General features: G+C 47.7%; 1 protein-coding gene across 5 annotated transcripts in view; it reads left to right on the forward strand.

Annotated features, from left to right (window-relative positions):
• The window catches only part of RPS6KA2 (ribosomal protein S6 kinase A2), a 370,158-nt gene that overhangs the window by 292,497 nt on the left and 51,541 nt on the right, over positions 1-26,120 (forward strand). For all 5 annotated transcript variants that reach the window (XM_087425031.1, XM_087425032.1, XM_087425033.1 and 2 more), the window contains 5 exons: positions 919-1,025; positions 3,795-3,832; positions 6,572-6,714; positions 13,783-13,853; positions 15,572-15,660. In XM_087425031.1, the coding sequence (XP_087281157.1) occupies positions 919-1,025; positions 3,795-3,832; positions 6,572-6,714; positions 13,783-13,853; positions 15,572-15,660 (448 nt within the window). The remainder of the gene's footprint in view (positions 1-918; positions 1,026-3,794; positions 3,833-6,571; positions 6,715-13,782; positions 13,854-15,571; positions 15,661-26,120) is intronic.

Raw genomic sequence — 26,120 nt, forward strand, 5'->3', positions numbered from 1 at the left:
ATTCCATGCTTACCAGGCAACCTTCTGATTAGGTAGTGAGTTTTCATATGTCTGCCTTCAGAGAGAGAACTCAGTGATAATATGGACTTTTGATCTCTGTGACATTGATTTCTCGTGGTGAATGTCAAAAATGGTTTCTGATAACCATCTGCCTTCCTAGTAAGGTGACCACAAAAATTACGTACTGGTGCTAACCAGCACCAGGGACAGGGAACTGTCGCTATAGATGATGACCATGAAGTCTGCCGGGCACCGTGGCCTCCTGTGTGTTTTAGCTTGCCTGAATCAGGGTGTCCAACCCGTGGACCCAGACACCCCACATCCCCTCTCCAACCAGCCTCCCCCGGCTTAGGGCGCCCCAGCTGACTCTACACCATGTGTGTTGTATTTGGTAGAACTAATCCCACTTTGGGTAACTAGCAGTTACTAGTTTGCATCAACCCAGGGGATGAAGATATCAAATCTAAGGGGGAGGGAATGAGATTCGAGACGCGTTTTCCATGGCTCCTCATCAGGCTTGACAGTGTGGTTTAGTTATTTGTATTAAAATGTGATGAGTTCACATCAGAGGCACTCATATTAAAATATAAACCCAGAAATACACTCCAGAGTTTTGTGATTTGTGGGGGCAAGGAGGACAGGGTGGAGAGGACTCTAAGGGCTCCACTCACAAGGCTAATTAAGTCGTCTTTGCAGGAGAGGGCTCTTCTTCCTTCACGGGTCTTAAAAATATCAAGAGAACACGTTTCTAGTGGAAAAGCCAGCAGAGGATTGCTGGGAGGAGCCCGTGATCTTCTGCAGAGCAAATCTGCCCCGGGGGTGGACTTTGTGGGGCTGAGTCGTGCTCTCTCTGGCAGAGTTCTTTAAAACAAACTAGCCACAAAATGAGCTGAACGGTCTTGTTCCCTCTCTCTCTAGGTAATGTTTACAGAGGAGGATGTCAAGTTCTACTTGGCAGAGCTGGCCTTGGCTTTAGACCACCTCCACAGTCTGGGCATCATCTACAGAGACCTGAAACCTGAGAAGTAAGTGAGAACACAGGAGGGCGCAGTCCTCAACACCCGCTTTCTTGCTGGCCCACGTCGGTGGCCATTGCTCTGTATTTATTTCCCACGTGAGTGCACATCAGAGAGTAGACTGGGACATCGTCATGCTGGCATGTCCCATGCAGGGATTCCAAGTAGGGTGAGCAGATCCACCTGTCCGCCCCTGAACAGGTGCCCAGACACAGGTGTAGCTTATGCTGATTTGTATGGGATGTTTCTAGCCTGTTCTCAGCCGATCCCCATGACAACTCTCTGAGGGAGGCAAGGCCAGGGTCAATGTCCCTTTTGTTGCGCTAAGGCTGGGCAGGTAAGAGGCCCCCCCAGCACTCCTTCCACATTCACTGCCCCTCCCTGCCACGATGCTGCCTCCCACTTGTAGGTGGGACTCATCCTGCTGTTGGGAACATCTCAGACATGGCCACCTCTGCCCTTGTTTCTCTCTTCCCTTCCAGTCTCTTCTCCACCGTCCTCCTCCAGATTTAGGAAGCCCTTTCAGCTGCTTCAACAAACCCACTTCTAGATGACAAGTCAGGTGACCTTTTCTGAGAGTTTTTCTAAAAGACAGTGGCACCAGATTCCTAGGCAAGGTGTGTGTGTCTTTAGCAGTGATCATCTGTAATGTTATTTCTAGGATATTTTGCTAACCTATTCTAAATTAAAGAAATAAAGTCCCTCCAAAGTAATAGTCTTTCCATCTCAGGTTTTTTCTTGTATTTCCTGTGTGGAGCTGACACATAAACTGGGAGTAATCCACTTGAAAAAGGAGAGATCTAGTGAATGCTATTTTAGGTCCAGTTGGCTGACCTGAACAAGAGTCCCTGATTTTCTCACTCACTGTGCACTGCCCTGGGAGGCGAGTGATACTGCCCACCGAGCCTGAGGTCTACACCTGCCCCTGGATGAGGCGGGGGCTGCTGGGACCCACCAGCTTTGGGCACAAGGTGCCCGAGCCGTGAGCTAAGACCTCGTGGCTGAGGGCTCGGTAGTGGGACTCGGTCCATGCTCCAGATCCTTACTCTCACCCACACTGCACTGAGGAAAGGACGGACTCTCTCTGCAGCCGTTTTTATTAGATGTGGCAGCCATTTATGGGAAGCCTCTGGGTTTGCCCAGAAACCAGGTCATGTTATGTACATGTGTGATGCAAAGTGCGCCTACCTGTGACCAGAGGAAAGTGGGTACCATGCGCGGCTTTGACATGACCATCAGCACAGTAGAACATCGCTAGCTGCACATATAAATACACGTTTAAATCATCGTAAAAGGCCTTCTCTTGAGTGTCCCCACAGAGAGGACAGTATCTTGTTAAATGTGGCGTCTCCTAGAGAGAGCGGGAATGTGAGGCGGATTTCAGATCTGACTCGCCTGACATGCTCACAGATGCCGTGAGCCCTGGGCCCCCTGGGTCTCTCTCTCATTAAAGGTCAAAAGGATCTTTACAGCTAAAAATAGTACTGCATAATTGCAGCATTGAAGAGAAAAGATTTTGTTGTCAATTAGAATTAGTAGGGAATTAATCTTGAAAGTTGCTCATTTCTGGGCAGAGATTAAGTAAGACTGAAAATCGAAGATAATCCCATGGCAGATTTTTTTAAATCGTGGTGAGGTAAATGTAACATAAAATTGAGCATCTTTGCCGTTTTTAAGTGTACAGTTTTAGCAGTATTGAGAGTGGTCACGATGTCGTGGAATCAGTGGAATCAGTCTTTGTCCTTTTGTGTCTGGCTTCTTTCACTCAGCGTAATGTCCTCAAGGTCCATCCATGTGGTAGCAGGTGTGAGAACCTCCTTCCTTTCCCAGATTTTTTAAGGTATCACATATTAATCCTCAAAGCCTTGCTTTGGTTTCTATCTGGTCCACTTCCTGGTCTCTGTAGGGCTGGGCTGCTACCTCCCAGGAGCTGGTGGAACAGGATTTATTACAGCAAACAAACTGGGAAGTCTAGGAGCCCCGGGATCTGAGGGCTGACAGCCTGGAAGACGGGCTTCTTGGGGTGCTCGCCTGCATCCGCCCCTTACAGACTCTCCCTCTGGCCTCCAAGGGGGAGTGCACGCTGCCCTACACAGGAAAGCCAGGTGGAGCAAGGCCAACACTCCCTTCCAGGGTGTCTAGATGTCAGACACTGGTGTGACGAGGGCTTGGACCAGGGAGCAAGGCAGGGACCCAGTGGGACCAGATCTTATAACAAGATGAAGGCTGCAGAGCCCCGAGGCTCCTCTGTGCCATGGCCCAAAGTGTCACAGGCTTCCGTGGAAGTCGGGTTGATCCCGAGAGCCAGGCGGGGCTCACGGAGAGATCTGGGGAGAAGGACCGGGGCTCTGGCCATCGAGAGCCTACCTGGGTACAAAAAACCCCCTCTAAGAGGTTTTAGATCTCCACGGGCCAGGGCAGTCCTGGACCCTCTCAGTCCTGCTCTTCATGCAGGACAGTCCGGAAGGTTCCCAAACCTTCCCCGTGGGCTCAAGAGGTCTCAAAACCGCAGTCTCCTGCATTTCCCTGGCTAACCAGGTGCAAGAACACAGGGAGCCCCTCAGCCTCCCCAAACACCGTGGATCTGAATATGCTTCTGACCTAGCAGAGCTGCTGGCGAGGGGACCAGTAATCTGAAAACCCACATCTGTGAATGCAGCTAACTCCCGGCCAGAGACTGTGGCCCTAGTGGCCCTAAGGGTATCCCCCTGAGATCCACGTGCCCTCCAGCATGTCCAGTCTCTTTTAAATCATCTGTTTTCTTCCTCTTTCTTTCAGCATCCTCCTGGATGAAGAGGGACATATTAAGATTACAGGTTTGTAAAAGACGATGGTCTCCCTCAGTGACCTCATCTCAGCCCTAGTCAAGCCAGGGACCCACGCAAAGCCAAAGCCCTGGTATTGCACCAGTGTGTGCAGATGTGCATCTCTGATTTGGCTGAATTCTTCATAACTATGTATTAGTTATGTTGGTGTGTGTCCTCACAGCATCTCAAAATGCTCAAGACTTTCCAGATGGGCCCTCCTTTCCTTCTCTCTTCTGACCGAAGACTCTTCTAGCACCTTCCCTGCGGACTCTCAGCATCACTGGATGTTTTGTCCAAGAATCACGATGCACAGCCCTGATCTTAGGGCAAATGTCTGTGATCTCACTTTGGCATGTTCCAGCACCATGGTCCTTGTCACTGCCATACCCCTCCCACCTTCATCATTTCCGAGGGACCAATCTCCCTGCTGAAACCTCAAACCCCGCATTGCCACCAAATTCAATCAGACTGACAACACACCCTCTAGTTCCATGACACCCATTTGTATTGGTTTCCTCTTGCTGCTGTCACAAATTGCCACAGACTTGGTGGCTTAAAACAACACAAATTTATCATCTTATGGTTCTGGAGGCCAGAAGTCCAAAATGGGTCTCTCGGGGCTAAGATAAAGGTGTCAGCAGGACTGCATTCCTTTCTGGAGGCTCCAGGGGGAGAATCCGTTTTCCTTCTCCAGCCTGTGGGATCACCTACATCCCTTGGCTCGCAGCCCCGTCCTCCATCTTCAGAGCTGCAGCACAGCATCTCCCAGTCTCTCTCGGACTCTGACCTCCACCCCGTCCTCCACATAAGAGCCTTGTGGTTCATTGGCCCACCTGGTAATCCAGGATCACCTCCCCATCTCACAATTCTTGACTTACTCACATCTGCAGGGCCCCCCTTGTAAGGTGACCTATTCACAGGTTCTGGGCGTTGGAGTGTGGACGTCTCTGGGGGCTGTTCTCCTGCCAGCCACCCTGCTGGCCTGGCCTGGCCTCATCTCCACGCACACTCGCTCCTGCCTGTCCATCCCTGACCTAATGTTCTCTCCTCACCTCTGTTGGGAAGCCCTCCCTACTCAGGGCACGTGGTTGACCCTCGTTCTTCCTTCACAGCTTTCCTCTGCCGCCCCTTCTTCCCGAGGCCTCCCCTTCTCCGCTCTGCAGCCTCCGCACTGTCTCGCTGCTGCTTAGTTACTGTCTGCGTCTCGCCACAGCCTCTTCTCAAGGGCAGGTTTACCGCTCTTGCTGGATCCCCAGCATCCTGCAGCGTCCACAGAGCAACTGACAATAAATGTCAGTCAAGTCGGCCCAGTGAGGCTTAGTAAATATTTTTAAATGCTTGTTAATGTTGCAAAGTTAGACTTTTTAAATTTCTCATGAACTTACACACAAGGTCGTGACTCTCCCTTTAACAGTACCTTCAGGCCACGTGCTCCTGGCAGGTGAAGCACAGCCTCTGGGGCGCCTGCAGTGTCACGTGGTCAACAGCTGTGCCTCTTCGGTGGCTGGTGGGAGCTGCCGCACTGCAGTTTGATCTGTTGTTGATGTCTCTGTGCCTTCCCACACATACGACAGCAGAAGAAATTAACCCCTACCACCTGAGAAAGTAAAATTAACTTCTGCAACTGGTTAAGGTGTTCAGAAGTGCCACTGTGGCATTTTGTGCACATTTCAGGTTCTGCTAATTCTTTACAAGTTTTCTCTGCTGACTGAGGATCAGCATATGTCATATATAAATCACGCGTGTGCAGCCGTAGCTGGAATAAGTATGGAGCTGCCACGTCCAATTTATCTAATATTAAAGAGTTTTGGCTTTCCTCATCTAATAATCATGGTCTCTGTTACTTATTCATGACTTTAAGTTAATAATATGCAATAATTTGTCATTTTGGCGAGGCACAAATTGTAAACAAACCCCGGGGACCCTAATTGCAAACGAGTCACTTAAGCAGTGAGTGAGCAAATCTCTGTTCTCACTCAGGGTGTGATTTTGCTTCATCCTCATGTGCCCTGGAAGGAAGTGATGTCATCCTTATTTTCACAGATGACAAAACTGAGAGGTGCACTAATCTTAGAGCCAGTGTGTTCACCGTGTCTGTCATCCGCTAAGTGCATTAACATGCAGGCATTGGAGGAAGGTTGAGTTTACTGAGGATTTCAGGAGGAGGCGGAGGGGAGGGTGCTCGTTGCATACCCCGCAAATGCTCTAAGATCCTATGGGACTTGTCTTCTTCCCCTTTGTGCCTCACCAACCAGGACCTCCTTCCCAAGTAGCCTTCTGCCCGTAACTCCGTTCCAGTCCTTTCCTTCAGAACCAACACCTTCCTTCCCATCTCATCAGAGCAGCAGCACATGCTTCTCTCCATCCTGGGCCCGCTGACCTGCAGCATCAGAGCTCTGCGTTCCACCTGAGTGTCCCTATTAACAATCGGGTCTCCTGGGGAGTTCATGTGATCACTAAGAAATACACCTTCTTGATATCGTTACAAGGCACTCCTGAATTGTAGATTCTTGATGGATTTTGACTTGGGGAACTTACCAGGCATTGCCCAGCATGCGTGAGGATGATGACACCTGCATCCCAAGAGGGTTATGTTGCGCCCTGACAGAACGGGTGGGAGAAGAGATGCCCAGTCAGGCAGAGTTCACGTAAATGATGCTGAAGCCCGCGGGTTAGGAGTCATCATGGGAACAGTCCTGAAGGCCACTCCGGGACTGAAAAAGTGCTGTGTGCTGTGTTTACCTTTAGATTTCGGGCTGAGTAAGGAGGCCATCGACCACGACAAGAGAGCATACTCATTCTGTGGGACAATAGAATACATGGCACCCGAGGTGGTGAACCGGCGAGGACACACGCAGAGCGCTGACTGGTGGTCCTTCGGTGTGCTGATGGTAATGGCCCCCTTCTCATCCACTTCAGTGCTCCTTGTCACAGTTCCCCATGCTTTCCCATCCCCGGGTTGGTTCAGAGGTCCGGCAATGACCTGTGGAAGCGGAAAACAAGGCTTGAAATGTAGACAACCAGCACCCGTTACGTGACTTGGGACATGGAGGAGGCCCCCAAATTCCTGACCCTGGCATTTCCTGGCTTCGTTTGTCCATCCCAAACACCTCTAGACAAGGTATTCTATGGTCATAAGAGAAATGGTGTGGGCTCCTTCTCCCCTATCCCCAGATGGCCCCTCCTCTCCTCCCTTCCTTGTACACTCTCTCTCTGCCCATCCTCCCAGCTGGGCACAGTGCTCACAGACCCTCCATGCTCACCAAGCCCTCAGCGTAGACCAGACTTCTGATGCCATGGAATCTGACGCTGAATGAGCAGCATCGTGACATTCCAGGGTTGTCCAGTCTCCTCCATCTAGTGCATTTTACAAACAAGGAAACTGCAGCTCCAAGAGTTTCAGTAGATTTGATGAAGGTCGCTCAGCTAGCGCGAGGCACCACCATGTGCATTTCAAACCCAGCTTCCATCAGTGTCCAGGCCACCTCTCTTCCCACCACACCATATGCCTCATCCCCTGGCTACGGTACCGCTGGGCTGCATCCTGCACCCATGATTCAGAGGTGTCGCCTGGTACCCAGGAGGACTCGTGGAGCAATGGTCACTTGGTTTCTAGGTTCTGGTCCCCGTGGGCTCAGAAATGCTGGCTGTGGTGGATTCATCAGCACACAGATCACTAACCTCTCTCTGCGGGGGCAGATGTACATTACCCAGCTCGGGAGGTGGGCTTGCAGGGCTTAAACCAGAATGCCAGTTTACAAGTTTACAACAACAGATGTCTTCATCATGTTGGTGGGAGTGCGCCTGTCTCCAGGGTCAGCATTTCTCTCCAGTGTCAGCCAAATTATAATGAAAGGGCTGCTCCGTAAAATGAAATCACAACAAATTGAACAAGTTAATACGAGTGAAGTGATTGAAACATGTCTGAGACATTATAAGGGCTCCATAAATGTTAGCAAAGAGGGTAATGGTGACATCTATTGTGTTTATGATCGTTCAGGCATTTAATGGCATCAGCTAAGACGCAATCCATCTCCATACTGGAGACCGCTGAAATAAGCCCCCCACAGCTGTCACTAGACTCTTTCCTGCTCTGCTCACCCTCTGACTGAACAGTCTTTCTTTAGATATGTTAATGAGACAATTCGGTTAGCTTTGCTCTCTGCAGGGTGAATTTTGCATCATGGGTCTGCTCCATCCAAATGTGTGGTTTCCTGTGTTCCCCTCTCTGGAGGGTGTTTGGTGATGGTGGAGGTGGTTGACTTCACTGCCCCTGCTGCAGATTTTACTGGAAGTTTGATGTTGCCTTCCTAACACTGGGTTATAGGTCCAAGATTCCAGGTCTGCAGCTTCAGGAACAATTCCAGCTCTTAAGCCCCTGCCTTGCTGAGAAGCACATTCCTCTGGAGGGAAGGGTGGGCCCCCTCAGGGACTCCAGGCTTCATCCTGTTCCTGCGTCCCATCTCTACCCTCCTCCTGTCCTTCCCTGGGTGACCTCCAGCTGTCATCGCTCCTCTCAAGTCAAACCCAAAGCGCATGTGGATGACAGGTGGTGGTAAACTGGTCTCGGAAACGACCACAGAGCAGTTCTCCAGGCATCCCTTTTTCTGAGGAACTGAAGGCACAGATTGCTGCCGCATGTATCTCGGTGTAACTGATATTTAGAAGAACAGGAGGCCAGCCTGAGACTGGAGAGAAGGGTCTTAGCCGGACAACACGGCAGAGAAAACTGCTCCCAAAAACCACACATCAGTCAAGGCGAGCTTGATTTAGCTTTGTGAGGTTTCTGGGGGAAAAGGGAAATATGATATTCCTCTAATCTGTTCCTGTGTGTTAAGACAATGGGCCATAAAATCTATCCCACAAATATAAAATGTACCTTAAAATTTATTTTTCTGGTCAAAATCGTGAGATATTAAAGAAATAAATGGAGAAGCTGAAAGGAAAAAAAAAAAAGAACAGCAAAGACATATAAAAAGAAAGATTGAAAGTAAAACAACTACACACGCCCACGAGAGAGAGAGAGAGAAAGAGAGAGAGAGAGAGAGAAGAAATCCAGAGATAGAGAAACAGGAGGGATGAGAAAAGAGGAAATAGGACTTACTTTGAGCTGATCTCCCTTCCTCGAGCTTCTCCCCAGTTTTCTCCCTCCACGCCCTCCCCCACGCGAGCACAGTCACTTCTGGAACCTTCTCTAATTCTCCCGGCCGAGCTGCTTGGCACTTTCACACGTTGCTGTTACAGCATCTGGCCTCTTATGTTGTGAATATCCGTCTCTGCAAGCGTCTCCTGGGCACAGGGCGGTTCCTAATCACCAGGTGACCTTCGCCGTGGTGCCCAGCACAGACACAGCGCCCGTGCCCAGGAAGGTCTGTGCCCCATGTGCGGGGCTGACACGACACTGAAAGCAGAGCGGGGCTGGGCTCGACCGGCCTTACCTCATCCCTGGGTCCCTGCCCTTCCCGTCCAGCGCTCTGGACAGGCTCCGAAGGTCGGAGTTGACTCGGAGAGGTGGCTCCTTGCTCTCCTGAAGGAGGCCCGCTCCCCCTGCTGTCCGCACGGTCGGCACACCGGGAATTTTCCAGCCACCTTTCCCACGGGGCACAGCATTTCTTACTAAACTGCTCACTTGTTAGGTGGAATCGTCTGGTCCTTTTAGTAGAAAGGACTCCACATTCAGTGTCTTGTAACCTCTGGGGAAATGGATCTCATGGGTTCCAGAACTGCTGTTTTACTCACTAGCGTGAAGTGGGAGGGGAGTCACAGTGATGACAACAAATTGAGTCTGCATGGCACTCAGAGTTATAAAGCACCTTCACATTTGATCTGAACCAAAAAAATCTTTGCTACACAGGAAAGATATCATTCTTTCTGTTTACAGAAGTGAAAACAAGGCTCAAAGAGCATAAGAGGTTGCTTTAAAACCACATCTAAAAACCACATTCTCATTTAGTCCTGCCCATCATACCCTCTGGGCCCCATGTGGTAACCAGCTCGCAGGCAGATGTCAGGACTGTTGCTTTTAACACTTCCTTAGGCAGCACCAGGAATGACTTCCGAATTCTCATTTGCAATAGAGATGGGTGTGGGTCTAGTGTGGCACTTAGTGTGGTATCTTAGCTAAGCCTTGGGAGGAGATGAGTTTTAGAGTATGTTGTGTTTATAAGGTGCCCTCCACTGGCTTTGTTAAAAAAGGTATAGAACCATGAAGGAACAGTCTCTACACCTGAGGGATCGTGGCCTTCCCTTCCTTGAATGTCTTCACTGAAGAACTAAACCTGTATCATCTGAGAATCTGCAAGTTCCCTCCACAGAGCTCAAAAGACACCTATGTTGAGGGTGGAAATCTCTGTCCTTGAACAAAATTGAGTGTCCAAAGTTAGGAATTTGTAACTGGAAAAGGACTTGAACAGGTAGTGCTGGGCTCCATGTGATAGTCAATTACCAGCCCGTCCCCACACTCACCTGGAAGTCAGTTTTTAGGACATTTGGGTTGCATTTTGTGAATGTTTTGTAAACATCTCCTGAACACTCTGGTTTTGTACATAAGACCACCTCATGTTCTTCTCATGTTTCTTAACCACTGGCACTGCGTGTGTGGACGTTCATACGCAGGTAACTGGCCAGTTGTTCTTAGGCTGCTACAGCAAGCATGGCTGGGTCAGGGCTCAGGCGCTGGCCCCGTGAAAGGATATGAAGACCGCACCTTCCTCCGGAGGCTGTTGGAGGATCAGGTCGGTGTAGACATCTAACCCACTCCGAGCAAGCGTGGCACATAGTGAGTGCTCAAGAGGTGTGAACTAGCCAATCTGTGTCCCATAAGCTCTGACACATCTGCACACCTGTTGAGCGATATCCAGCCGCACCTGCCCCACACAGAGGGTACTGCGACCACTTCAAACAATCCATTTCACAATAGGGTGTGTCCTTAACTTTTCAGATGAAAATAGTAACTTGCTTTTGGTTTCTTTTTAAGAACGTTGGTCAGCCAAGTGAGCTTGAATTCTAGGCTTCCTGTTATGCAGTGTCTCCCTTACGAGAACCTTCTCATTCCACTGCCCCCAGCACCATTCGGGCTCCTCCAGTGGTGTCGTGTCTGTACCCCATGGCTGGCCACTTTCTTTAGGTTCATTAGATGTCCCTTTAGACAGGACTTCTAAACTCCGGCACTGTTGGATATTCTTTGTGGTGGGGGCTGTCCTGTGTCTTGTGGAATGTTGCACAGCATCCCTGGCCCCTAAAGAGTAGACACCACTGTCGCCAACACCCCCCCACGCCCGCAGTCCTAACCATCAAAACTGTCCCTAGACATTGGGAAATGTCTTAAAATTGTCCCTAGTTGAGAAGCACTGCTTTAGATAGATCAAATTATTTATCTTCCTGGAAGCATTGTAACTGCTCACAGTGACTCTGCACCCGCGTGTCGTCGGGTCCCCTCTGTGTGTTTCCGCAGCCTGCCCTGGTGCTGATCTGTGAATGAATCATTTGGGGTGCCCCCCAGTACACGTGCTTGAGTGTGCAACCCCACAGTGCTATGACTTTTATCAGTTTGCCCTGGAAACGTTGGTCACTTTCAGGATTGTTCAACACTAGAGCAAAACACTTACTGTATGTAGTGTCCCAGGGATGCTCATCAGTAATACCCCGATTTAATGAGATACTTAGATACTGAGAAATTTCTGAGCAGCTTTATTCAGAACAGAAATATTTAAATGATTTCCACATCTGACAGAAAGGAAACTCTTGAGGGGGCTGGAAGTGAAGCCAAAGTACCCTGACTCGTGTAGGCTGATAAAATAGCTTCATCGTCATTGCCACCACCACCACCGTCATCATCATCATCAAGAAGCATTTATTGAACACCCATGTGTGCCATTGTGTTGGATGTGAAGAAATGGTTCGGGACCTCCCACTGTGTAGCTAGTTGCATGGGATGGAACAACGTGGAGGGAAAAAGGGGATGGAGAGAGAGAAGCACAAAGGATTTGTACCCTTATCATCAGAGATCATAGTCAAGGCTAAAAGTAGTCACTGAATGAAAGTATGCAAGACACTGGTTGGTCTATAATAAATAGTTAAATGATATACAGATGTCAGGATGGGCACCATCTTTGTAGCGAAGATTAAATGGTGAGAGTCAAGTAATAGCTTTCTCATTTCACGTGGCCAGAAAGGATTTGTGTTGAAATGGAATTTCATTCATAGTAGACTCGAGAGAAAAAGAAGAGAGAGAGGGGCAGAGAAGGGAAGAGCCAAACTAGGAAGGGAATTTTCCTTGCTAATATGATTCTATTTTAAGAGATATTTTAATTTGTATGCTCAACTTACAAACTCTCATCCTATTTTATCAGCTGAACAGTTCATCTGCGGTCAGAGCATTCTAGTCTTGCAATTTAATTACATTTGTCTATTTTTAGATTCTTTTCTGGACTCACTGTCGATTTTTATTGCTTATATATTGATTGATTGCCTGCGGCCTGTCTGCTCTGTGAGCCTTCACTTAATGGTGCACATGGGACAGACAGCAAGTGTTAGTGTGATAGAGCAGGCTTCCAACATCTGAATGGGCAGGAATTTTTAAATTTCTTTTAAAATTTGCTTTCAGAAAGTAGACCAATAATGTTAATAAAGCCATAAATCCGTCCAACTATTTAAACTTGTAATTTCATTCCCGGTAGATAGATAAGGATAACTCCAAATCTTAGGAAAACTTTATGTGCATTTCAATATTATTTATAATAGTGGAAAATCGGAAACATCCTAAGTGTCCAATGATAGATAAACTATTATATTTTGGCATATCCACATATAAGATGATATTATGAAGATTATATAATAAGCATTGAAAGTTTTTATATTATTCTGTGAAAAGTTAGTATACAAAACCTTATCTCTGTTTAAAAGAAACAGCTTGAAGAAAGTACTAGAAGGAAATAAATGTTAATTGTGGCTATCTTTGGATAATGGGATTATGGGTGATTATTTTGATCTTTTTACTTTGATGTATTTCCCAAGATTTTCATAATGCAGAAGAAAAATACTGGAGGATCGGTTTTAAAGGGACAGAGATGTATGCGGTAAAGAATCAGGACCAGGGCAAATTGAAGATCATATAGACACGTGCACTGGGGCTGCTTCCTTATCATTTAACTGACATGAAGACTCTGCGGGGGCGGGAGTGGTGTTTAGCACATTGCAGTTAGATTCTTTGGAAGAAAAGGATTTGTTGTTGCTGCCGCCCCAGTTCCTGTCCTCAGAAGTAGACAGACGTGTGTGGTGTTCTGGTAAACCCTGCGATTCCAGGCCACTGCTTTCAGAGCCCTGTAATCACAGCTGTTTGTGTGGGAAAGAAATCCCTGCTCAGGAAAGTCTATCCTTCAATCCTGCCTTTATCACCAGCTCCATCTTGGCAGACGTCCACTTAGTATTTTCGGCGTGTGTTGGAGAGGTTATTGGTGCCATATTATTTTTACCAGATCTTGTTAATGGACTGAAGTCAGGGGCCGTTCCACCCTGGCGAGCAGTCGGTCCCCTGTCCTTTCCTGATACGCATAAGCATTTAATACAAGTTAGCTGTCCTCTTCCTCCTCCTCCTCGCTCAGTGCCTCCCAACACCCCCCAGAGAAGGACGCTGTCCTCAACCAACCCCAGTGAAGATGTGTGGCCCAAACTGCCATCCCCTCCCTATCCCTCAGCACCCAGCCTATTTCTTCTGTCCACAGCACCTAGCACCGTCCGTGGAGCTGAGTTACTGACTGTTTATCGTGGGTCCATCTCCCTACCGAACTTCGAGCTCCGTGAGGCAGTTCAGTTCACTGATGTCACCAAGCGTGTCAGCCGGCGCCTACACTGAATTGATCACGATTTTGAATGGATAAATGAACTTTGGGTGTGGGGCTCTCTACTGTTAAATCCAGTTGGTCTGAACACTCACTCTCCCTGTCTGTGTTGCTCTGCAGTTCGAGATGCTCACAGGATCCCTGCCATTCCAGGGGAAGGACAGGAAGGAGACCATGGCCCTCATCCTCAAGTGAGTAGGAGGCACCCACCCTTGGGGGTCCACCCCAGGACTTGTTAGCACCTTCTGATGTCAAGAGCTTCAGTCTTCAAAACCGGGGTTGTTAAGTAGGCATTAGCAATAATGACAATAAGCATTCTTGGCATTTTAATTACGGTGGATAACGTGAATGGCCAATGGTGAATGGGATCACTGAGTGCTCTGATGAACTCGGCTACCACAGATCAAGTTTTCCATCAGTAAAAATCGTCTAAATTATCCAATGGCAGATGTGATGATTGGTGACCTCCAGAATAAATTTACAGATTTAGAAGGGCAGAGGATTTAGGGGCTCCAGGGAGAAGGCAAGAGCGGGGGTTTCCTTCCCTTCTCTACCTGGGACCCCATTCACGCAGGTACCTGAGCTCTCCTGCCTGGCGTCGGCATGAATCACGTTGCCCATGTGACTGAACACAAACATGATTTTCTGACTAATTCTCATGAAGAGCCATTTTCCACACAAATGATTTTGTTCTTAGAATCCTAGAAAGAAGTCTAAACTCAGTGCCAATCTTGCTATAACATCTTACATGTGAGCAAGCTGTCTCTGAGCAAGATGTCAGAAGGGACAGATCTGGAAGGAAAGAAGCAGAGGGGAGGGTGGACGGAAATAGGGAAGTGGCCCCAGAGACAGGTAGACGGTAAGAAGCAGGTAGACAGTGAACTCCAAATCGAGGGAGTGGGCTTACTGCAGCTGAAGCAGAAATCATAAAGCCACTTGCCCTCATGACCAGCTCTCTCAAACCCTGCAAATGGATACGTAACTTTCATAAAATCAAGAGGCAACTTTAGGTGCTGTAAATTAAGTTTTCGTAAATTACATCATTCTGTAAGTGGAAGGAGAGAGATGAGTGGGGGAAGCCCCATAGAAAGGACTTCATCAGCGTCTTCCTGTATCAAGGGACCTTATGTTGTGGATGACATCTGTAGCTGCAGTCGTGATTTTTGTATTGATTACCTCTATTCCTTTTCATTTTAAGGGGGAACAAGGTCTTTACTTTTTCTAAAGCTAGAATAATTACCAAATCCCAGGTGTGGACTCGTGACCAGCCACTTGGGCGTGACACAGCGTTTCTGAGGAGGCAGCATCCAATTGTGGTCCCGTGGTTCCCAAAGCATGGTCTGAGGACCCCTGGGGGCCTGAACCCCTCCCGGGGGCTTGCAAGGTCCTCCTTTCCCAGGTTTTCTTCATAGTGTTGCAGCAGACCGAATGCAGAGGCAGATAAGAGAATCCAGCCGTCTCTCATCAAATCAAGGGGAGATTCCTCAATGTGAACAGTGCCACTCTCCTCACCAGGGCCGTTCTTGTTGTTGTCATAGAAAACATAGTTTCCATTAAAAATGTTATTTATATGAATGGAATTGTTATTGTTTATTTTCAGTGGCTTTATTATTTTTAAATGAATTATTAAATAGCTATCGTAAACATTTCTCACTTTTAATTTCTAATATGGTCAGCATCACAGATACGACCCACATAAGCCAAAACTCTTTGGTGTCCTCAATAACTTTTAAGGCATGAAGGGGCCCTAGGACCAAAAAGTTTAGGCACTGTTGTTCTGGGTCGCTTTGATTTGCTTTGATTCGATTTGTCTGTTCATGCTGACTGAGCAGGATTGCAAAAGACAGAAGAAACTCTGGTTACTTTAGGGCTTGTCCTTCTCATCCTAAAAGCCGCCTCTGTTTTTCAGAGCCAAGCTGGGCATGCCTCAGTTCCTCAGCTTGGAGGCCCAGAGTTTGCTCAGAGCCCTCTTCAAACGGAACCCGTGCAACCGACTGGGTAAGAGCCCCCGTGAGCCCCGCACTGCGTGGGCACCTGCGGGCCACCTGCCTGCTCCTGCTCGGCTGGTTTACCAAGTTCACCTAAAGCAGAAGGTCCTGAGGCAGGGGTGGAAATACCCTCACGTATTGCCTGAGCTCCAGGGGTTTCCAGAACACACAGTCACTGCCCAAGTATTGTAAGTTATTTCCTAAAAGCTCCCGATTTTACACAAAATGGTGGCACTTTTTTCTACCGCTTTTCCTTCCCTTACTTTCGGAACTCCATAAACTATGGACAGAACGATTGAAAAGCTGCTTCTAATTTAATCCCTCTTAAATTAAGAAATCTCAACATATATTAAAATCGAGATTTCCATGAATGTTAACTAAGTACTAATTCATTTTCAAAATAACTCTTTGCAAATGATTTCCCATAGTTGCCTTTCTGTGTCAATTCTCCTACAATGTAACTGGATATTTAAACATTCCACAAGTAGTGCATCTCCTGAAATCTTTGTCCACTTGCCCGATTTTCATTCCTCCTACTATCCGGTGAAACAATCTGTCGTTGTCACCAGTACGTCCGCATGTGCTGAGCGTAGTTGAGAGTGGTAAGTAATGAGGTGAACTCATCAGAGGTTGGGAGGCAGTGTCCCGATGTGGCGCCACCTGTGTGAGGAGCTGGAAACACAATTAAAACCACGAGGCGCCATTTTTCTGCCCACAAGGGTGGCAAATAGTGTAGATATCGGTAATGCTCAGGTCGGACGGGTGTGGGCCCTCCTGTTCACTGTTGTCAGAGAGCAAATCGCTGCAACGTGTTGTCACTTTGGCAAAACCTAACAACATTTCAATTGTGTACACCCTTTCACTGACAAATTTTACTTCTAGAGGTCTATCCAACGGAAATACCGTGTTAGGGTGTAAGTTACATGTGTTAAAAAAATGCTTGTTGGTGATCTTTCTGTTTAGCACAGACCCAGAGACAAAGTAATGTCAGTCAATAAGGAAACCGTTAAATAAACTATGACACCTTCTCACCAGGCCTATGGGGCAGCTGTTTATATGGGATAGGCTGTAGCTGGGTCTCTACTGTGGTGCTGTTGACAGCTTGGCTGGATGATTCTTTCTTGTGGGGGACCGTCTTGAGCATTGTACGATGTGTAACAGCATGCCTGGTCTTTACCTCCAGGGCCAGTAGCACCTCCCTCTCCCAGCTATAGCAACCAAAACTGTCTCCAGACTTGCCCGTGGGGGCAGAATCCCCTGGTGAGGCCCCTGCTCTGTGGGCACTGACCAAGAGATGCCCAGGATCTATCTGAGCTGCTGCAGAGTCTGAGTGCATCCCCCAGTGGAACCTATACTCATTTCACATCAGAGTGTTTCCTGCGTAGTTCCCTGCAAAAGGAGGCCTAGAGGGACCCACGTGGGTCCCAGCCCTTAACACCAGCCTGGCACCGACTGGTGCCATAATATCTATTAAAATGACTGTTAAAATGTTAAAATGACTCAACAGTTAAAATGACTGTTGTTGAGTGAGTTTGATTAAGACCAGCCTACGTGGCAACCACACACATCTATAAGGGCTGCCCCTGGTAGAGGTCCCCAGAGGCTGGGCCCTGAATACAGGGACTGCTTGTGCGGCCAGAGGCAGCTTTCCTAGAGGGAAGCTCCTGCGCTGTCAGAGAGAAAGGCCAAGGCCCTCCCAGGAGACCAGCTCTGGGCACTGGGCTGCTGACATGTCCGGGACACCAACGGGGGGTGGCAATGAGCTCGGAAGTCTGGAGATGGAGCACACACCTGGTCTCCACAGTGGGGCTTAACGCCGTGGCCCTCACTGGGGCAGATGGATGTGGTGTGTGTGGGTTGGGTATTTGATTTGGAGGAATCTTGAGGACTAAACAGAATTTCCTCCACATTGTTGTTACTGGGGCCCCTCAGCAAAGCCCCAGATGGGACCTGGGGCCTCTGGCCAAGAATCGTCACGGCCCCTCCGTCTCACAGTTTTGACCTGGGCAAGGCCTCGGCCCTGGATTCTGTGAGAGGCAGCTCCGATAGATGCCCTGCACCACGTCCCACCTGTAGGAACTCCACTGGCCTGTTCTTTGGACACAGTGCCTCCATAAATGAGTATCCATTCAGGGGATCAGCAAAAGGCTCACCTGAGGGTGGGGGTCACGGGGACAGCATGAGACCTCAGCCCCGGGTGGAGGGACAGCCTGGAGCAGGTGATACATGGACAGGGAATAAAGGACACAGGGACCTTTGGGTCTGATCCTTCGTCCTGAAATTGCAATGTTATCAAATGCAGTGTAGCCCGGCCTGGGGGCCTCCCCGAGTGTGCAGCCCCTCACGCTCATCACTGCTTTCTGAGCAGGTGAGGCCATGTTTCTTAATTGTAAATTTTGAGATGTAGAACCAAATTAAGGCAATAAATGTGTCCCTCAATTAAGTCTAAATTGCACTTCCCTCTAATTTGTCTCTAAATGACACACAAAGATCATCATTGTTTGTCCATTTCTGATCTGACTTTCCTGGGTCATGAATTAATTGATTATCTTTCTTCAATGTCTCCATCAGTGTCAGAGGACACTGAAATAACCCCTTCCTGGTGCAGGGTGACAGCGCCGTGCAGCTCAGCAGATCTTAACACACTTCAGAACATGCCTGCCTCAAATCTGGGGTGCAGTGCTGTGAACCACCCAGAGCACACGGGGCACCTGGGTGTGTCATGTCCACTCACCGCTGAACCCTCTCCCCTTCTCCAGGCTTCAGGCCTCACCCTCTCCTCCAAAAGAAGAGGTTTCATTTTGTGAAACTGAAGAAGTCCATGAAGTTCATTTTTCTTTTCATCTTTTTCCTCTAGTGACGAATACCTATTTTTCCCCTGTGGGGTCAACCTGAGAGATACTCCATTCCTCCCTGTTTTCTCACTGACACCTGAAACTTGATGTTTCAGCACCATGATAATGCAGGGCCGCCATAAAATGAACCTGGTAGCTCTCTAACCTGGCTCTGGTCTTCAAATATAAAAAAAATACATAAATTATTTAGAAAATGATTTCTTCCCTCCAGATCCAAGGAGAGCATAAATATTACACTTCCCACACATCCACCCTCCAAGCATCGTCCTATTTACTGGGACAACCCCACCACCACCACCACCGAGCGCAGTGACATGGGAAAGGAAAGAGCAGCATCTCTGGAAAATCACTGAGGACTCCAGATCTGGAGATTCACCCTTTAACTATTTGGAGCAGATTTGGGGCTGGGACTACAAGAGCTGGCACAGAATGTCCTGCTAGAAACTGGTGACAACCCAAGTAGCGTAAGCACGGGATCAATACACTCGTGTGCACACAGAAAACAAAGGCAGACTTTATATATATATATATATATATATATATATATATATATGAGTCTCTATTTATGATCTCATCAAGGAAACTCAAGCAGAGCCTTCCACTCTGGAGCAAATATCGTAAGATCCATCCATTCAGTTTCATTTATTTTATTTATTTATTTATTTTTCCCCCAAAGCCCCAGTAGATAGTTGTATGTTATAGTTGCACATCCTTCTAGTTGCTGTATGTGGGACGCGGCCTCAGCATGGCTGGAGAAGCGGTGCGTCGCTGCACACCCGGGATCCGAACCCGGGCCGGCAGCAGCGGAGCGCACGCACTTAACCGCTATTCCACGGGGCTGGCCCCATCCATTCAGTCTCAGAGGGAGCTTTAACTTGATTCTAGAACAATGTCAGACATCGGTATCCAGTTTAAAAGCCATAAATTAGAGCTAAGCATTCATGGTTTATTTGTTTCTAATCTTTGAAACAACAAAGGACATGTTCAGCTTTTCTAAGTCTTAATTAGAAATTGAAAAAATTTTTCAGGAAAATTCCCCATAGCTCTGCTTATATTTCTGATAAGAGGAACACTTTCACATGACTGTTAGACTTGAGAAGTGAACTATCTTCAGCTCACAATTTGATTCTTTTTTGCTCTAATTTGAGCTGAGGACATAATTTTTCTCCTTTCTCCTACAGAGGACTCCCTGAAATTTCACTATAATTGAATTTGATGAATTGTGTAAAAATCTCTACTTGTTTTCATTGACTTTTATACAGAATTTTCATTCTGTAGAAAAATTGGACAGAAAGTATCAAGATTTAGAAGAAGAAAGATAATTTATATAAGTTATATAACCACAGTCTTAAGGTATAAAAAAGTATTTATCAGACCCAAATGTGTAGTGAGGGTTTCGATTTTTACCTAAAGACCACCCTGTATCATAAAGGGGCTGTTCAGACCAATTATTTTAAGTGTACAGTTCAGTAGCATTAAGTACATTCACACTGTTGTGCAGCCATCACCACCATCCATCTCCAGAACTTTTTCATTTTCCCAAATTGAAACTGTGTCCCCCTTAAACAGCAACTCCCCATTCTCCTCTCTCCCAGCCACTGGCACCTAGGATTCTACTCTCTCTCTCCATGTTTTGACTATTCTTGGTGCCTCATATAAGTGGAATCATACAGTATTTGCCTGTTTGTGACTGGCTTATTTCACTTAGCGTAATGTCCACAAGGTTTATCCATATTGTAGCATATGTCAGAATTTCCTTCCTTTTTAAGGCTTAATAATAGTCCACTGAATGGGTATACCACATTTTGCTTATTCATTGCTCCATCAGTGGACATTTGGGTTGCTTCCACCTTTTGACTACTGTGAATAATGCTGCTATGAACATGAGTATACAGGTATCCCTTCAAGACCTTGAATTCTCTTGGGTATACACCCAGAAGTGGAATTACTGAGTCATATGGTAATTCTGGTTTTAATTTTTTGAGGAACCACCTTACTGTTTACCGTAGTGCCTGCCGCATCTTCCTATCTATAGGAAGAGTTCTGGACCAATTTTACCTCTCGAGTGAGCGTGGAGGCAAACGTTTGTACTGTCCAGTGTAGGTGAGGATGTGATGGAAGAGGATCACTTCCAGTAGAGATGTGCATTTTTCCCGCCTTTCCATAAGTCACCTTCAAATCATCTATCAAAATATTTAAAGCACATACTCTTCATTCAAGTAATTTCACTTCAAGAAATGTTTCCTCCAGATGTATTCACACAAGTGCAGAGATATGTGGGATGTTAATGTGGGAAGGAAGGGAAGAAAGAAACCCAAGTTGCCATCACAGATGGATGGTTCCAGGAAGGGTGGTTGGTCTACAGAGACGCCTAAGTAGCTCTGGAAAGTGAGGCAGTTCTGCACCCACTAACATGGGGAGGTGTTTCCACTAGAAAAGAAGAGTCCAGTGAAAATAGCCAGTTGCAGAACAGAATGTCCAGAACGATCTTGTATGTGTTTTTAGAAGAAACAGGGGAAGGTAAGTAAAGAAAATTTCTGGAAACAACTATTTGGACAAATAAACTCATGAAAAAGCAGAGATCATCGATGTGCAAAGACCTGATGTGAGGGAGCATGTCTGGACCTGTTGGCCACATTACGTCCTACCAACTGGACCCTTTTCTCTCTCTACCACTTGGTTTCAGGACAGAACAAAGAAAAGTTATCTGATGCACAATTACTGGTAAGCCATAATTCTGTAAAGAAAACTATCATTTTGTGGGATACGTTTTAACAGATATTGTTAAACTCTGTCCCGAGAACATTACAAAAAGGAAAAATTGTTTGACCTGCCTCTGGAAAGTGTTATATTACTTGACAGGAAGCATTACGATAACCTGCCAGGTCCTGAATTTGTCCTAGAAGGAGAACAAGACCTCTCCAGTCTTACAGGGAAGAGGGGCCTCCAGGTCTGCCCCCCTCAGGATTCTCTACACAATTTGCCACCAGTAACAATGCCGATGGTTGAAACTTTTCTTTCAATACCAAGTTTTTGTTGTGAAAATCTGTCCAGTCTCTGCCTTGTCATTCTTGAGTGCCAGAATAAAATCTGGACACTTAGGATATCAGGAATAGGTGAGCGTATGTGAAAATTGCACACTTCCCAAGGTAGCAGGCATTTCGAATCCACTCCATCATCACATCCTGTTGGCCAGGTAAACGTCCCCCAGGCCTTCAGGAAGCCGCCACATCACTGCCTGGGGGGGCCAAGTGAATGAGGGTTTGCGATGCATTCTTACCCTGCGACCTCCCCTTGGGGGTGGAAATTGGAATCAGGAAGGAGAAATGAAGACATCGGACATGTTTATTCATTTAAACACACACCTGAGAGCAACAATTCAGACCCATCTTTTGCAGCGACAGAAGATAGAAGAATTTTGTCCCGGAAGTCACTCATTTCTATCAAGTATCGTTGTGTTTGGTGGAGAGGATTTGTCAAAGTGAGCTGAGTGAGTGTGACTGGGGTGGGGCTGTGTTCATTCTCCATTTGTTCTGGAGGAAGAAAACAATTTTATAAATAATCTATTTATTTTTTCTCTTGGAATTTAACATCACAAAACTCATAGTTCTCTGGCCCAAAGTATTGTTTTATTATTTAGTTGAATAACTGATAAGAGAGAAAGATGGGCTCATCTCATTAGCAGTCTGAGGCCTTGAAGCAGAAATGTGGTGCAAATTCTCACTGCAGCAGAAGAAAGAAGGTACCGATAAAGATGTGCTCATTGAGTACCAAAAGACCCAGCATGTGCTAGTGAAGAATTTATAGTTACGTCAGTACCTGCCTCCCTTTGCATCTCACTTTGTTCTAGTTCCTACAGACCATATTTGCAAATGATGGGTACAATGTAATGGGTACAAGATGCAAAGTAGACTCTTCCTAGAAGTAGAGCCAATGCGTCCCTCTGCAGGTGCGTGCTGGCTCTGAAGTGTGTGCTCAGGTCTCCCGCCTCTGCTGACCACAGTGCTTCTGCAGCACATCAGCGTTCACCAAAAAAGAGCTGGGAAGAGGTGCGAATCGGAGATGGTTTTTCCTTTTCCTTTAATCCCTGTGACAAGAAGGATTTTTCACTCCAGAGCTCTGGTCTTCATCAAGGAGACCAGCACGCAGGACGGGCGTGGAGGGAGGAGGGCATCGGAAGGCAGACCGCTCATTCGTTCTCGGAGTCGTATTACAGCAGCTGTTGGGGCAGCTGTCAAACAGTTGTCTTTGGGCGCTGGGGCTGCAAAGGCCTGAGATCAGATCTCGGGGCTCTGTCAGGGATTATGGAACAAGGAGGACAGACACATAAATCCAGGGGTCCTCAGCGTGAGGTCTACAAAGAATAAAAACTGTTTCTCTCGACTCCCTCCAGCACTTCTAACACCAGATGTGTGGGTTTTCCACACCAACAAATTCTCCAGTTCTCAGCAGACACCAGCTTGGTGTCCTAGGATTCAGCTCAGTTCTGGCTTTAGCCACCCAGAGTTAGCTCAGACCCCACAGGTTAGGGGCTCAGTCCCACAAGACGCCCCCACTTCAGGCGCCGGACTCCAGTCCCAGGTTGTCACCTCTGCTTCCAACTGACGAGCTGTGGATCGGGGGTTCCCAAGACCCCGTCCTCTCGTTTGAGAGTTTGCCAGAACAGCTCACAGAACTCAGGAACTCACTTTACTATTACCAATTTATTACAAAGGATGTTTTAAAGGATGCAGACGAACAGCCAGATGAAAAGGTGCATAGGGTGAGGTTCGGAAGGGTCCAGGTGCTTCTGTCCCCTTGGGGTTTGGGATGTGCCACCCTCCCAGCATGTGGAGGTGTTCTTGTTTTCCAGCCCAGAAACTCTCAAAAGGCTGTTGTTGGGCCAGCCCGGTGGCGCAAGCGGTTAAGTGCGTGAGCTCCGCTGCGGCGGCCTGGGGTTCGCCGGTTCGGATCCCGGGCGCGCACGGACGCACTATTTGTCAAGCCATGCTGTGGCGGCGTCCCATACAAAGTGGAGGAAGATGGGCACGGATGTTAGCCTAGGGCCAGTCTTCCTCAGCAAAAAAAGAGGAGGATTGGCAGATGTAAGCACAGGCCTGATCTCCTCACAAAAAAAAAAAAAAAAAGAATGCGGTTGTTTAGGTTTTTCATGGAGGTTCCATTACATAACCCGGTTGATTAAATCATTGGCCACTGGTGATTGACAGCCTCCAGCCCCTTCCACTGCCTGGAGGTTGGAGGTGAGGCTCAAAGTTCCAACCATTTAATCTCCTGGTTGGTTCCCGTGGTCACCAGCCCCCATCCTTAGGAGCTTTCCCAAAGTCACTTAATTCACATAAATTCAGGGGTGGTTGAAAGGGGCTTGTTATGAATAACAAAAGATGCTCTTTTAACCTTGAGCTGTTCCTGGAGCCAGTGACAAAACCAAATACTATAACAAAAGATGCTTCTCTCTCTCTTATCCCTTAGGAAATCCCAAGGGTTTTAGGAGCTCTGGCAAGGAGCCAGAGACAAAGACCAAAATATATATTTCTTAGTATGTCATAATGTCACAGGTCCTCAGAAGAAAGATCCAAATTGGGCCAGCCCCATGGCTTAGTGGTTAAGTGCTTGCGCTCCGGGTTCGGATCCCGGGCGCGCACCGACGCACCGCTTCTCCGGCCATGCTGAGGCCGCGTCCCACTTACAGCAACTAGAAGGATGTGCAGCTATGACATACAACTATCTACTGGGACTTTGGGGGGAAAAAGTAAATAAATAAAAATTAAAAAAAAAAAATCCAAATTGGATCTGAGGGTCAGGTGGAGTCCCAGCCCAGGGGACACTTGGACTAATGTCAACGCGAAATAACCAATGACCGTTATATAGATAAGAGAAATAAGGTGAGTTTACTTGAGCCAGAGTGAGGATTATAACCCAAGAAGGCCTTAGAAAGTGTTCCAGAGAAGCATGGTTTTCAGTACTCATATCTTTTTAGAACAAAGAACATACATTAAACACACCCAGGACACATTTTCATCAAAATTTCAAAGAGGTAGTTAGTTGCAAATTAGCAGGTCAACATGACCCCCGTGATGTCAGGAAAGGGAGTTACCAATAGGACATTACCAATAGGGCGTGGGGGGCGAGTATGTATTCTTATCTTAAGAGAATGCATTCTTTAATGGTTAAGCAGATGTACAATGTAAGTTTAATAGGCCATAAGTCAGGCTTTTTAGTTCAAGCCTAATCAGTTTTGAACCCGAATAGTTACCCCATATGCCTCAATATGTGAAAATCTCTTGTCACTAACTGGGACGGATCTGCCCTCAAATCCCAGGTCTACTCATAACTCTGGTTTGACCTTGAGCAGGTTACCCAGCCTCCTTCGGCCTGTTTGCTCACCTTTAAAGTAGGAATGATAACTGTAGGCCCTAGGCGTGGTGGCATTAAAGGGGAGAGCACATGTGAAGTGTCTGCCCCACAGTGGCCTCCCCGCATCCTCATGGAGGAGAAATCCCGATCTTTGACCTGCCTCCCTTCCTTTATATGTTCATTTCTACGCCAAAGTATGATAACCGCCCGAATCACACGGGAGTAATAACGGTGTGAGGATGCCAGCGGTGTTCCTGCCAAGGATGTGGGCCTGGCTAGGCTTCCCGGGCAGAGGTGGAAGCTGGCCCTGGGCCTTCGTCCACCTAGAGACATCCTTGACCAAGGGCAGCTCTCGAGCCTCCTTTTTGCCCCTGTCACTGCCAAGACCAGGGTCAGATGATGACAATGTGAAAGCCTCCAGCCCACAACAGGCTTTATTTCCTGGGACCCCCACGTCCTGTGGGGAGGGTCCCCCATCCAGACTTCTCAGGCCAGACCTGGCGGACGGCGCCACCATGACTACAGCAGTCAGGGCCTCTCGCCATCCTCCATATCTTCCTGCTCCCACATTTCTTCTGCATCACCCAGCAGCCACCCAGCTGCCTGCCTTCCCAGGGTGAGAACTGAGACGGGAGCAGGGAGCTCAGCCCCGTGGGGACAGACGTGAGACAGACGAGGCTTCCATCTGGAACAGGGCTGGGCCTGGGAGCTCGGGTGCAGAAAGGGGAAGGCCACACCTCTCACACCAAGTGGGCATTTGAGATGTAGAACCCATTGCCCCAGACTTGGGACAGAAGCTGGCTGGAGTCCCCGGCCTGCAGCTGCCATCTCCCCTCCCGAGTCCGGGCCCGCTGATCTGGGCTCCTGCCTCCTCCCCGACTCACCAAGGGGGGGAACTTGCTCCTCTCCCGCCTTCCTGTCCTGGAGAAGATGCAGAGTTCTTAAGGCCTTAGGGTTTTGTTGTTCTTTTAGTTAATAGACTTATTTTTGGAGCAGTTTTAAGCTTACAGAAAAATTGAACAGAATGTACAGCGAGTTCCCTTACACGCCCTCATCGTCCTCCCCCACCCCACATCCCTACACCCTGTGTGCATGCTTGTGCGCACACACACGCACACACAGTTTCCTCTAATACTAACTCTTGCGTTAGTGCGGTGCCTGTGTTAAAATCGATGAACGGTATTGCCACATCGTTGCTAACTACATGTGGTCCACAGTTCACGGTAGGTTCTCGCTCGGTGACGCACAGTCATTGGTTTTG

The sequence above is a fragment of the Ceratotherium simum genome, chromosome 38 (genome assembly GCF_057802395.1).
Source record: "Ceratotherium simum simum isolate JZ-2026a chromosome 38, ASM5780239v1, whole genome shotgun sequence".
Taxonomy (NCBI): Eukaryota; Metazoa; Chordata; class Mammalia; order Perissodactyla; family Rhinocerotidae; genus Ceratotherium; species Ceratotherium simum.